This window comes from Mirounga leonina, unplaced genomic scaffold (genome assembly GCF_011800145.1).
Source record: "Mirounga leonina isolate KUSES-001 unplaced genomic scaffold, KU_Mleo_1.0 Mir_376, whole genome shotgun sequence".
Classification (NCBI taxonomy): Eukaryota; Metazoa; Chordata; class Mammalia; order Carnivora; family Phocidae; genus Mirounga; species Mirounga leonina.
In genome coordinates, this window is record NW_023270718.1 from 6,513,084 (window position 1) to 6,525,964 (window position 12,881).

General features: G+C 48.1%; 1 protein-coding gene and 1 pseudogene across 5 annotated transcripts; one reads left to right on the forward strand and one right to left on the reverse strand.

Moving 5' to 3' along the window:
- LOC117997977 overlaps positions 1-2,063 on the forward strand; it is a 7,708-nt pseudogene extending 5,645 nt beyond the window's left edge.
- A 4,020-nt stretch (positions 2,064-6,083) lies between these two features.
- Positions 6,084-11,608, reverse strand: LOC117998296 (sialic acid-binding Ig-like lectin 14). 5 transcript variants are annotated; one of them, XM_034987037.1, is made up of 8 exons: positions 11,402-11,604; positions 10,948-11,319; positions 10,448-10,723; positions 10,221-10,268; positions 7,757-8,014; positions 7,516-7,651; positions 7,308-7,378; positions 6,269-6,355 (listed from the first exon to the last, which is right to left on the reverse strand). In XM_034987037.1, exons 1-7 carry the CDS (start codon positions 11,436-11,438, stop codon positions 7,309-7,311), a joined length of 1,197 nt encoding a protein of 398 aa, XP_034842928.1. In that variant the 5' UTR covers positions 11,439-11,604; the 3' UTR covers positions 6,269-6,355; position 7,308. The 5 variants fall into 5 exon arrangements, with proteins under 5 accessions (XP_034842927.1, XP_034842929.1, XP_034842931.1 ...); XM_034987036.1 differs by lacking the exon at positions 7,308-7,378 and having other exon boundaries at positions 6,084-6,355; positions 11,402-11,608; XM_034987038.1 differs by lacking the exons at positions 7,308-7,378; positions 7,757-8,014 and having other exon boundaries at positions 6,084-6,355; positions 11,402-11,608.
- Positions 11,609-12,881: the final 1,273 nt, after the last annotated feature.

Genomic DNA, 12,881 nt, shown 5'->3' on the forward strand with positions numbered 1-12,881 from the left:
AAGGCAGTCGCTTAACCAACTGAGCCACCCAGGCGCCCTCATTTTCTAATATATACAAATACTGAATCATTGTGTTGTACACTCAAAACTAATGATATATGTCTAATGTATTTCAATAAAAAATATTTAAAAAGACCAAAAAAAAAGTCTCAAGCCAGGTACTTAAAGTGGTCCAAGACTTCTAGGCAGGGCTCCATTCACCTCCCAACATCTGCATAACAAATTCTTCATATTAAATTCCCTCTGCTGAAACACATAGCATGGCTTCTATTTTCATGATTGGCCCTTGACCAATTAAATCTCAAGAGATAAAAATTATTAAGCATTGGGTGATTTCAATCGCCTTCATGATAAAACTCATAGCTAACTGGGAATGAAAGAGAACTTCCCCAACAAGATAAAGGGTGTCTTCAGAAAACTGCATACTGTTTGGAGTAGCATGAAGTCCCAGTGTAGTAAGGCAATAAAAATAAGAAAAAGGTATAAGAATTGAAAAGAAAAGAAAGGAAAAGGAAAGGAAAGCACGGAAAGGAAAAGAAAAGAAAAAAGACATCTTTATGTAGAAAAACCCAAAAGCATATGCAGATACATTTTGGGGCTTAATAAGAGAGTTAGCAAGGTTACTAGAGACAAAATCAAATTACAAAAATTAATTCCATTTCCATATCACAGTAATTTTTTTAAATAGGATTTTATAAAAGATGCCATGGGGGGCACCTGGGTGGCTCAGTTGGTTAAGCTTCTGCCTTCCAGTCAGGTCATGATCCCAGGGTCCTGGGATCAAGACCACATCCAGTTCCCTGCTCAGTGGGGAGTCTGCTTCTCCTTCTCCCTCTGCCTCTCCCCCCTCCTCCCCGTTACTGTGCTCTCTCTCCTTTTCTCTCTCTCGTTCACTCTCTCTCTAATAAATGAATAAAATCTTTAAAATTTTTTTTTTAAAAAAAGATGCCATGGGGGTGCCTGGGTGCCTTGATTTGGGCTCAGGTCATGATCTCAGGGTCCTGGGATCAAGTCCCATGTCGGACTCGGCGTTTGGCAGGGAGTCTGCTTGAGGATTCTCTCTCCCGCTCTCCCTCTGCCCCTCCTCCCCACTCTCTCTCTCTCTCTCTCAAATAAATAAATAAATCTTAAAAAAAAAAAGATGCCATAGACAATAGCATCATAAATCAATATACTTGGAATATATCTATTTAGAGATGTATATAACAAAAATATAATGATGTACACCACCTAAATGGAGGAATTTTAAAATCTGTATTAATAGACATTAAAGATGTAAGTAAATAGAAAAATATGTCATGGTAATGGGGTTAAAACAATATTGTATAAATGTCAAGTGAATCTAAATTAATATGCAGAATCAGAGCAATATATCACCCAATCCCCTTGATGATTTTTGTGGAACTTGATAATGTCACTATAAAATTTATATTGAAGGGGTGCCTGGCTGGCTCAGACAGTAGAACATGCAACTCTTGATCTTGGGGTTGTGAGTTTGAGCCCCACATTGGATGTGGAGATTACTTAAAAATAAATTCCTTTAAAAAAATTTATATTGAAGTAGGGGCGCCTGACTGGCTCAGGGTAGAGCATGAGACTCTTGAACTTGGGGTTGTGAGTTTGAGCATACAAGTGCTTTAGGGGAGAATAGCATCTTCTAATAAACTGAGGAAGTGCTGAATCGTGACCCAGCAATTGCACTTGTAGATTTATGTTCTAGAGCCATGCTGTCCAATATGGCCACACAGGTGGCAATTGACCACCTGAAAGGTAGCTATAAGGCTGTGTGCTCTAAGGGTAGAACACACCAGTTTTGAAGCCTTGCTACAAGAAAATGAATGTAAATTATCTACTTTGGTATTCTGAGACCAATTCCAAATGTAGAGGTGGGGAGGAGTTCCCACCACCACCACCAAGCAATTCTTAGACACCAGCAGTTGTCCGAGAATTCAATTCAGTTCAATTCTGACACTGCCTACCTGGAGATAGCATCAGATCCCATGGGTTAAGGGTTCGGTCCTACAAGCCTCCCTCCCACCCCCATAACCCCCTTCAGATGCTAGTTGCAAATCCAGGTTGTTACCTGAACTTCTGACCGACTAGCTACAGATCAGGAGTTCTTGGGGACCCATCCTCAGATTTGATTCATTTGCTAGAGCGGCTCACAGAACTCAGAGAAACATTTTACTTACTGGATTACTGGCTTATTACAAGAAGATGTACCTCAGGAACAGCCAGATAGAAGAGATGCACAGGGCCAGGCATGGAGAGAAGGCACGGAGCTTCCACGCTCTCTCCAGGCGTGGGACTAGCTACAGATCAGAAGTTGCCGGGGACCCATCCTCAGATTTGATTCATTTGCTAGAGCGGCTCACAGAACTCAGAGAAACATTTTACTTACTGGATTACTGGCTTATTACAAGAAGATGTACCTCAGGAACAGCCAGATAGAAGAAATGCACAGGGCCGGGCATGGAGAGAAGGCACGGAGCTTCCACGCTCTCTCCAGGCGTGGCAGTCTCCCCACACCGGCATGGGTTCCCCAACCTGGCACCTCTCTGAACTCAGTCCTCTTGGATTTTTATGGAAGTTTCATTATATAGGCATGGTTGATTAACTCATTGATCATTGGTGATTGATCCCAATAGGAAGACTAACTCAAAATGAAGTCAGATACAAGCTACACGATGCATGAAATAAACTTGAAAATAAGCCAAAAGCACACCAGAGGTGACTCTCCCAAAGAGAGAAGATAAAAAATAAAATCCTGAGACATAGGTCACCGTTCTCATTAAGACCCATTAAAACAACAACAACAATGCATCTACATACGTCGGGGTGGCTGAAATTGAAAGACTAATTTTATTCAGTGTTGGAGAGAATGTGGAGAGCCAGAACTCCTCAGACCCTGCAGGTGAGAATGCAGATGAGCACAATCACTTTGCAAAATTGCTCAGCAGGACAGCTATACCCCCTTGATCCACAGTTTGACCTGCTATGGTTTCAGTTCCCCTGTGGTCAACTGTGGTCTGGAAGCAGAGGCTTTTCCTTCTGCTGACCCCGTCAGAAGGCCAATAGGAAGGAGCCTAGCACTACGTCACAAGCCAACGTCATTCCCGTCACTTCATCTTATCACGTGGGCATCATCCACATCATCACAAAAAGAAGGGTGAGGACAGCACAATAAGATATTTTAAGGGAGAGACAGAGAGATCACATTCCCATAAATTTTATGACAGTCTATTGTTATAGTTATGCTTTGTTATTAGTTATGGTTGTTAATATCTTACTGTGCCTAATAGATAAATTTAACTTTATCATAGGTTTGTAGATATAGAAAAAACATAGTATATATAGTGTTTGGTATTACCGTTGGTTGCTGGCATCCACAGGGGAGTCTTGGAATATATCTCTTACACAAATTATACTTGCCTTTGGTGCTGGGGATGCAGGGAAGAAGGCTCTGCTCTCCTGCTGGGGGAAAGGACATCAGCTTGCACATGACAATGACCCATCACCTTTTTTAAAAATTTCTAAATATATATTTTTTAATTTAAATTCAATTAATTAACATATAATGTATTATTGATTTCAGAGGTAGAGGTCAGTGTTCCATCAGTTTTATATAATACCCAGTGCTCATTACATATCATGCCCTCCTTAATGTCCATCATCCAGTTACCCCACCCCCTCACCCACATCCCCTCCAGCAGCCCTCAGTTTGTCTCCTATAGATTAAGAGTCTCTTATGGTTTGTCTCCCTGATTTCTTTTTCTTTTATTTTTTCCTCTCTTCCCCTATGGTCCTCTGTTTTGTTTCTTAAATTCTACATATCAGCAAGATCATATGATAATTGTCTTTCTCTGATTGACTTATTTCACTTAGCATAACACCCTCCAGTTCCATCCATGTCATTGCAAATGGCAAGATCTCGTTCCTTTTGATGGCTGCATAATATTCCATTGTATATATACACCACATCTTCTTTATCCATTCATCTGTCGATGGACATCTGGGCTCTTTCCATAGTTGGGCTATTGTGGACATTGCTGCTATAAACATTGGGGTGCACATGACCCTTCAGATCACATTTTTATCTTTGGGGTAAATACCCAGTAGTGCAATTGCTGGGTCGTAGGGTAGCTCTGTTTTCAACCTTTTGAGGAACCTCCATACTGTTTTCCAGAGTGGCTGCACCAGCTTGCATTCCCACCAACAGTGTAGGAGGGTTCCCCTTTCTCTGCATCCTCGACAACATCTGTCATTTCCTGAGTGGTTAATTGTAGCCATTCTGACTGGTGTGAGGTGGTATCTCATTTTGGTTTTGCTTTGTACTTCCCTGATGGCGAGTGATGTGAAGCATTTTTTCATGTGTCTGTTGGCCATTTGTATGTCTTGTTTTTGCTTTTAATTAGTATTCCATGTGTGAATATCATTCAAGTTGTTTATTCTAAAATAGAATGGCTGCGGGACGCCTGAGTGGCTCAGTCGATTAAGCAGCTGCCTTCGGCTCAGGTCATGATCTCAGGGTCCTGGGATTGAGTCCTGCATCGGGCTCCTTGCTCAGCGGGGAGCCTGCTTCTCCCTCTCCCTCTGCTTGTGCTCTTTCTTTGCCAAATAAATAAATAAAATCTAAAAAATAAATAAATAAAATACAGTGACTGCATTTGTTTCTGGTTTTTGGCTTTTATTTATAATTTTGATATGGATTTTTCAATGAAAAAAGGAGGACAAACACTTTTTTTCATGGTGGAAATGGAATTGCTCCATCATGAAGTAGGCATTTAATCAGCTACAGAGGATAGCACTAAAGAGTTCTCCAGAATACCCAAATGAATTCACATCCCCACCCCGACGTTCACATTTGAAAGTTCTAATCTCGATACTTCCAGCCATTCCACTTCTAGGTAGATACCCAAGAGAATAGAAATCAGGGACTGAAACAGATCTTTGTGCACCCATGTTCACAGCAACTTCATTCTCAACAGCCAAAAGCTGGAAGCAACCCAAGTGTCCATCAGTGGATAAATGGATAATCAAAATGTGGTGTATACACACAATGGAATATTATTCGGTCATGAAAAGAAAGGAATTCTAACACAGGTTACAACATGGGTGAACCTTGTGGATAGTATGCTGAGGGAAATAAGCCAGACAAAAAATGACAAATGTTGTACGATTCTACTTAGATGAGGTACATGGTGCAGTCAAAGTCATAGGAACAGAAAGTAGAATGTTGGTTGCCAGGGGCTGGGAGGAAGGGAAATGCAGAGTTATTGTTTATTGAGTACAGAGTTTCAGTTTGGGAAGATGAAAAAGTTTTGGAAATAGATGATGGTGATGGTTGCCCAACAGGGTGAATGTACTTAATACCATTGAAGTGTATACTTTAAAATGGTCAGAATAGCCAAGACGGTATTTTGTGTTATGTTGACTTTACCAAAATAAACATTTCTTTTTTTAAAAAAGATTTTATTTTATTTATTTGAGAGAGAGAGCACGCGCATTGGCGGGGCGAGGGGCAGAGGGAAAGGGACAAGCAGACTCCCCGCTGAGTGCAGAGCCTGACACAGAACTCTACATGGGGCTCCATCCCAGGCCCCTGATATAATGACCTGAGCTGAAGTCATAAGTTTCGCTGACTGAGTTACCCAAGTGCCCTGCACCTGGCTGTCTTCTAAGATCACAGCAGCAGATTTCAGTTTTACGGTACAAACCAGTACAGCAAATCCTGCATCCTGCTCAAATTTAACAACCACAGAAGGTGACTGGATCTCCCACACTTAATAATTGTAGAGAACACAAAGCTGCCAACCCAACACAATATGTGGGAGAGTTCCTAAAGGTGATTGTCTCTAAAGGCAAGGGAAACAAAGGCAAAAATGAACTATTGGGACTTCATCAAAATAAAAAGCTTTTGCACATGGGGTGCCTGGGTGGCTCTGTCAGTTAAACGTCTGCCTTCGGCTCAGGTCATGATCCCAGGGTCCTGGGATCGAGCCCCGCATCGGGCTCCCTGCTCGGCGGGAGGCCTGCTTCTCCCTCTCCCGCTCCCCCTGCTTGTGTTCCCTCTCTCGCTGTGTCTCTCTGTCAAATAAATAAATAAAATATTTTTTTTTTAAAAGTCTTCTTTGGAACATGCTCAACAAAAAAGGATACACGATTAAGATATAAATTTGCTCTAGAAACTTCCACAGAGACATTAAACAGTAAAATCAATTTTAATGTTGCATTTTTAATAAAACTTTTATTTATAATTAAATGTGATGTTCTGTAGCAATTATTATGAGGTAGGTGTCTTTCATCTGGGAAAGAAAAGCTGTATTCTTGACTCTCCTGTGTACGGCTGTCCACACTGAGAAGGAAGTTTGGGAGACCAGAAACTCAGGGTTTAAGCAGGTAACTGCTGGGTCCTGGGAAGTAAGCCAGGGGAACTCCCTTTGCAGGGGCAGGGCTGGGGCTGGAGAGGAGGAGGGTGGGAGGGGTGTGGGAGGCAGCACCAGCAAGGAGAGGCAGGCTGAGCGGATCAGTGGAGGTGTGTATTAGATTTTTTATTTCCTTTGTCTTAAAAAGCTTGCCCTCTGGGGAGAGACCGCACCACCCAGGGCCAGCCAGTTCTTAAAGAGGGCAAAGTGCTCTGCCAGGAGCCCACCTTTCAGATCAAACCAACCAATCCCCAGCCCGTGTCCCCCAAACACCCTATTTATTTATTTGAGAGAGAGAGAGAGCACAAGCAGGGGGAGCGGCAGGCAGAGGGAGAAGCAGGCTCCCCGCTGAGCAGGGAGCCCCATGAGGGGCTCGATCCCGGGACTCTGGGATCATGACCTGAGCTGAAGGCAGATGCTTAACCAACTGAGCCACCCAGGGGCCCCCAAACACCATTTTTCTCTAACTCACACACCCTGCCCTAAATCACCAAGGATAGGTATAAGACAACTAGACCCACCCCTATAGGCCAAAGCCCCCCAGAATTACTCAAACTAGCTGATCCTGAGCTATACTCTTGGCCTTGCCTTTCCTACACAAAACCCAGGAAAGGCTTTTTCGAGGCTTCTCCTGCACCTGCTTCTGCCTCCCAACCAAGACGTAGTGCTTCTTCCCCTGTGGCCCTGCATAGCGTGGCATGCCACGTTTCCTTGGGAAAGCAGTAACTTCTTCTGATGGGGTTGGCCTCTCCAGGTCATCGCTCATTCACCTCCCCAAATTAAACTCCCAGGGGTACAACTGAGAAGGTTTGAGTTGAGAGGTTCCAGGAAGAGCCTGACCATGACATCCCGTATCTGTCCCCCTGGGCTCCAGGTCCACACCTCAGTCCTGTCTTGAGAAGGAAGGAGGCTCAATCAGGCCTCTCAGCCCCACTCCCTGGGGGTCTCCACACCTGCAGAACCAACACGGGTCTCAGATCAGAGAGCTACCACTTTAGTTCTAACTCCAGGCAGGGTGGGACAGCTCAGCACCACCTGGAACTCAGGAGCCAATCACCAGACTTCCCTGGAGAGGGACAGGCCCGCTCACCTGGTGTAGTAGATCCAGGTGAGGCCATAGGTGAGGAGGAAGCCAGCCCCCATGAGGACCCCTCTGATCAGGGTGATGACCAGCGGCCAGGAGCCCTCCTGCTTCTCAGTCACACAGTTGCAAGAAGAGGGGGTTCCTGCGGAAGGGGATCCAGAGGATGAAGTTCCCCAGACCCCAGTCCCTTCTACACCCCAAACACCTGACCAGACTGACCACCCCCAGAAACTGTATTACAACTCACTCTGCACAAAGAGGCAGAAGGAAACGTGCTGGGAGCCCAGCGGGTGCTGAGCCTGGCAGGTGAACTCCCCTTCATCCTCAACCCCTACATGGGGCAACTCCAGGACCCCAGGTGCTGAGGGCTCGGACGGGCTCAGGGCTTTTCCCTCCCGGGACCAGCTCAGCGTGGCGGGGGGGTTGCTCTCAGCGATGCAGACCAGGCGCAGGAACTGGCCCTCCAAGACAGGCAGTGACGTGTGGTTGCACGGTGTCTTCAGGACTGGGTAAGAGATTCACCACAAAGCGGGTGGAGCCGAGAGGTCCAGCTCTCCCTCCGTCTTCCCATAGAGCCAGAAATAGGAAGACAGGGCCATGTGACAAGGGCTAAGGAGTCGGCTAATCATGGCTGAAGGGGCAATGACTCTGGTGGTCAAGTCGGGCCACCAGAGAGAAGGAGGCTCTGCTGCAGTGGGCAGGGCGAGTGGTGGGCGGGCAGCTCTGGCGGACATGCGCCAAGAATCTGAAACCGCCTGGTAGATGAGGGGAAGCGCACTTGCACCTGTAACTTGGCAGGGAGGACCGGGAGCACCAGAGGCACGATCACGGTGGGAGAGAAGGCAGAGTCAGAAATTTTGGGGCTCTGAGTGCCGGGCTGAGGGCATTGGGCTTTCCCCTGAGGTTACTGGGAAGCAGTAGGGGCTATGAGTAGGGGAAATGCAAATCAGTGCTGGGTCTAGAAAGACCCTGCTGGGGCCAAGGGGGGCCTGCGCCAGAGAGATTAAACAGGAGGCAGGGAGGCTGAGGAGGATGCTGAGGCAATAGTCCAGGGTCCAGGATAAGATTGGAGCTGGTCTGGGGCCAAAGGCAAGAAGAGGGAAATGATTTGAGAAATGAAGCTCTCGAGACTCGCTGACTCATGGGGTGCAGCTGGTGAGAAGGGGAGTTATCTAGTGTGGTGGCCAGGCCCCCTACCCCCGCCCCGGGGCTAAGTAGCGGACACAGAGAGGCACCCGCAAGAGGCAGCTACATGTCTCATCTGTGGCCAGCTAGAAAGTCGTGGGAGGCACCAGGATAGGGTCAGAATAGGGATGGGGTCACAAGTGGAGACATGGGACAGAATGAGGATGCCCAGGAAAGTGGGCACAGAGAGCAGCAGGGGTCCAGGGTGGAGCTACGGGGACTGGGAACATCGAAGGGTCCTACAGAAAATGACTAGATCAGCGATGAAGGAGTGCAGACACAAATTGAAGCGTAGGGAGCAGAACCTGGAGCAGTCAAAATCACAGAGACAGAGGTTGGAAGGGTGGCTGCCAGGGGCTGGGGAGGGGCTGGGGAGTCAGTGCATGATGGGCATAGAGTTTCCGTTCTGCAAGATGGAGAGAGCTCTGCAGACCGGTCGCAACACTGCGAAAGCCTTCAACACCGCTGCATGGTGAAGATAATAAGTTTTACATTGTGTCTGTTTTACTACAATTACACATAAACTCTAGGACGCCTGGGCGGCTCAGTCGGTTAAGCGTCTGCCTTCAGCTCAGGTCATGATCCCAGGGTCCTGGGATCGAATCCTGCATCAGGCTCCCTGCTCAGCAGGCAGTCTTCTTCTCCCTCTACCTGTCCCCCTACTCATATACTCTCTCTCTCTTTCTCAAAAATAAATAAATAAAATATTTTTTAGAAGTCCCTCCCCCCTTTCCTTTTGCCCCTCTCCCCATCTCTCTAATGTGAATAAATAAATAAATCATTTAAAAAGGAAAACAACCATAAACTCTAAAGCTAATGAAAAAAGGAAGGAGGTCAAAAGGCACCAACTTCCAGTTATAAAATAAATAAGTCAAGGGATGTAATGCGCAGTTTGGTGACTATAGTTAATAGCGCTATATTGTATATTTGAAAGTCCCTAAAAGAGTAGCTCTCAGATGTTCTCATCACAAGGAAAAAAAATTGGGGGGCGCCTGGGTGGCTCAGTCATTAAGCATCTGCCTTCAGCTCAGGTCATGATCTCAGGGTCCTGGGATTGAGCCCCGCGTCGGGCTCCCTGCTCTGCGGGAAGCCTGCTTCTCCCTCCCCCACTCCCCCTGCTTGTGTTCCCTCTCTCGCTGTCTCTGTCAAAAAAATAAAATCTTTAAAAAAAAAAATTTGTAGCTATGTGTGGTGAGGGATGTTAGGTAGACTTGTTGTGGTGACCATTTTGCAATAAACACAAATACCAAATCATTATGTTGTCCACCTGAAACTTACACACTCTTATGTGTCGATTAGAACTCAATTAAAATAAAACATACATAATACACACAAACTAGAGAAAAGAAGAGGCAGCAACTGAAAGCAATCCTGGGTCCACAATGGGAGACAATAGTGAGGTGGGTGGGGGCAGACACAGACCCAGGGGCTGAGGAGAGAGGGAGAGTCTCGTCTTCAAGCCCTGAGCCCTGAGCAGGCACACCCCATTCCCATCACAGCCCCAGGGAAGAGAGGATCCTTCCTACCTGTGTAGTTTCTCTGCAAAATGCGGGTGGTCATCAACTGCGGAGCGTCTGAGGAGGAAAGATATGGTGAGGGGCAGGGTGGGCTTTTGCCCTTTGTTCCAGGAGCCCCATAAGTGGAAGGGATGGGCTTTGTGACTTCCCCCAATGTCCCCCAGGAAAAGTATCCGGGGACTGATGCCTTTTTCCCCCACTGCCCTGAGGGACCCAGCCATCCCTCCAGCACTCACAGGAGACATTGAGCCTGATGGTTCTTTCCACGGTGTCCTGACCTGGCAGGTGCACCTGACAGGTGAGGTTGCTGCCATGGTCCTGCAGCCTCGGGGTGAGGGTCAGCACTGAGGAGTGGAGGGTCTGGGGGTCCAGCGAGTCAAGAGCATCCCCCACCCAGGAGAAGGTGAGAGGTCTTCCCTCTTCGCAGGATCCCAGCATACTGCAGGTCAGGTTTGTGGGATAGCCAGACTTCAGGGGCTCCGGAAAGTGGATGTCGGGTTTCTGTGTCAGGGCTGAGGAGGAGAGAGGGAGGTGCTTGGGCCCCGGGGAGGTGGGGACCCAGAGTGTGACCCTGAGAGGGACCAGGGCCTCAGGGCACAAGCTGACCCCGGGCCCCCATACCTCTTCCCACCATCCCAGCCCCAAGACCTGGAGCAAGGAATGTTCCAGTGTCCGGTTCCTGTTCTATGAGGGGGTCTCCACGTCCCAGAGCCCTCTTCTGGGGCCCCTGCCAGACCTGCCACCTGCACCATCAGCTTCTTATCTCTGTAATTATATTTCACGTTGTCTCTCTCCATTCGGAACTTGTAGACTCCCTGGTCACTCTTCCTGGCCTCTCTGATTCTCAGGGAGCAGTTGTTGTCCCAGGGGTTCCCGATGAGGTGGAATCGGCCCCGGGCCTCTATCATCACCATTTTCCTTTGGTCATTTGTAGCCACAAGATAACGGCTGTCCCCATTCCGGAACCAGTACACGTAGGGCTTCTCACGGGAATACCACGGGCTCCGGGGGTAGGAGAAGGAGCAGGGCACGTGGACACAGAGACCCTCCTGCACCGTCACTGAGTCCTGCACTCGGAGCTCGAACCCTGGATCCTCCTGCAGGGACCCTGGGGGGACACGGAGGCTCAGCTGCGGCTCCAGCCCACTCCCACCTGTGCCCAGCCAGCCCCCCTCCCTTGGCCCACTTACCCCCCCACAGCAGGGACAGCAGCAGCAGGGGCCCCATGTCTGCACGGGCCAGGGCAGGAGCCCGGGTTCGGGTCCCTCTGTCAGGGAAGGAAATGGCCCGAATGGAGGGTGAGGCCAAGGAAGCCCCAACAGGAAGCCGGGTGTGACAGAGCTGTGGTCACCACAGAAGGGGAACTTCGTCAGCACGGGCCATGGGAGGTGAAGTGGGGGCTGAGAAATCATCCCGTCTTGCCTCCCTGCCATTTGCAGATGGTGAGAGGCTTGTCTAGGGGGACAAGGCCCCAGAACTATTATGGCCCTTTCCCAGGGCAACGTGGTTTTTATTTTTTATTTTTTTATTTTTTTAAAGATTTTATTTATTTATTTATTAAAGAGCGAGCGAGAGAGAAACAGCATGAGAGAGGAGAGGGTCAGAGGGAGAAGCAGGCTCCCCGCTGAGCAGGGAGCCCGATGCGGGGCTCGATCCCAAGACCCTGGGATTATGACCTGAGCCGAAGGCAGTCGCTTAACCAACTGAGCCACCCAGGCGCCCTATTTTTTATTTATTTTTTTTTTTTTTGAGAGAGAGACAGCATGAGCAGGGGGAGGGGCAGAGGGAGAAGGAGAAGCAGACTCCCTGGTGAGTATGGAGCCCGACATGGGGCTCCACACGGGGCTCCATCCCAGGACCCCAAGATCAGACACTTCACTGACTGAGCCACCGGGGCGTCCCTCCTCATGCACCATGTTTGCACAGGGAAGAGAACACCACCTTGCCAGTTTCCTGAGAACAGTGCCTCTGGGCGCTAGAAGAGATCCGGAGCAAATGCATTAGCACATGATGGAGCTCTAAGGAGAGGCTCCGAGGCTGAGGGGCCAGGTGGCAGGGTCTGCCCCTCTGTCAGGAGAGAAGTTATCAGGGACAAATACGTCAAGTAGACATACATGACTTGGTCCACAGTAGTCACAAGAGATGTGGCTCCCATCAGTGACCCTGGGGCCTCCTGGCCCCTTGGATTTGGGTCCCCAGTCCCACCACAGTCCTCATCCCAGGCCACCTCAGACTCTGGTCTTGCTGTTGATGCAGAACTGACCTGAGAGCTGGGCATTTGGAATGTGGAAGTTGAGGGCATGGAGTGACTGGGTTGGAACCCAGATACCTACCTACTGACCACCTCAGCTACCACCTGCTCAACTTTACTAAAATTAGTTAACCTCTCTGTGCCTCAGTTTGCTCATCTACAAAATGGGGACACTACTACAAATGCTGTGTGCATTACATTAAATGAGTTCATGCATGTCAGATACTTAGGACTGTGCCTGGCACTGAGCATTTGTTCATCCAAATGATGTTTCCTGGACACCTCCCATGTGCCAGGCCCTGTTTTAGGGCTGGAGATACAGCAAAGGGTCAGCTCCTAAGAGCTGAGGATGGAAAAGATGAGTCAGAAACTCTAGTTAGAAGACAAACAGTTAATAAAAAAATTAAAATGCGCTATCC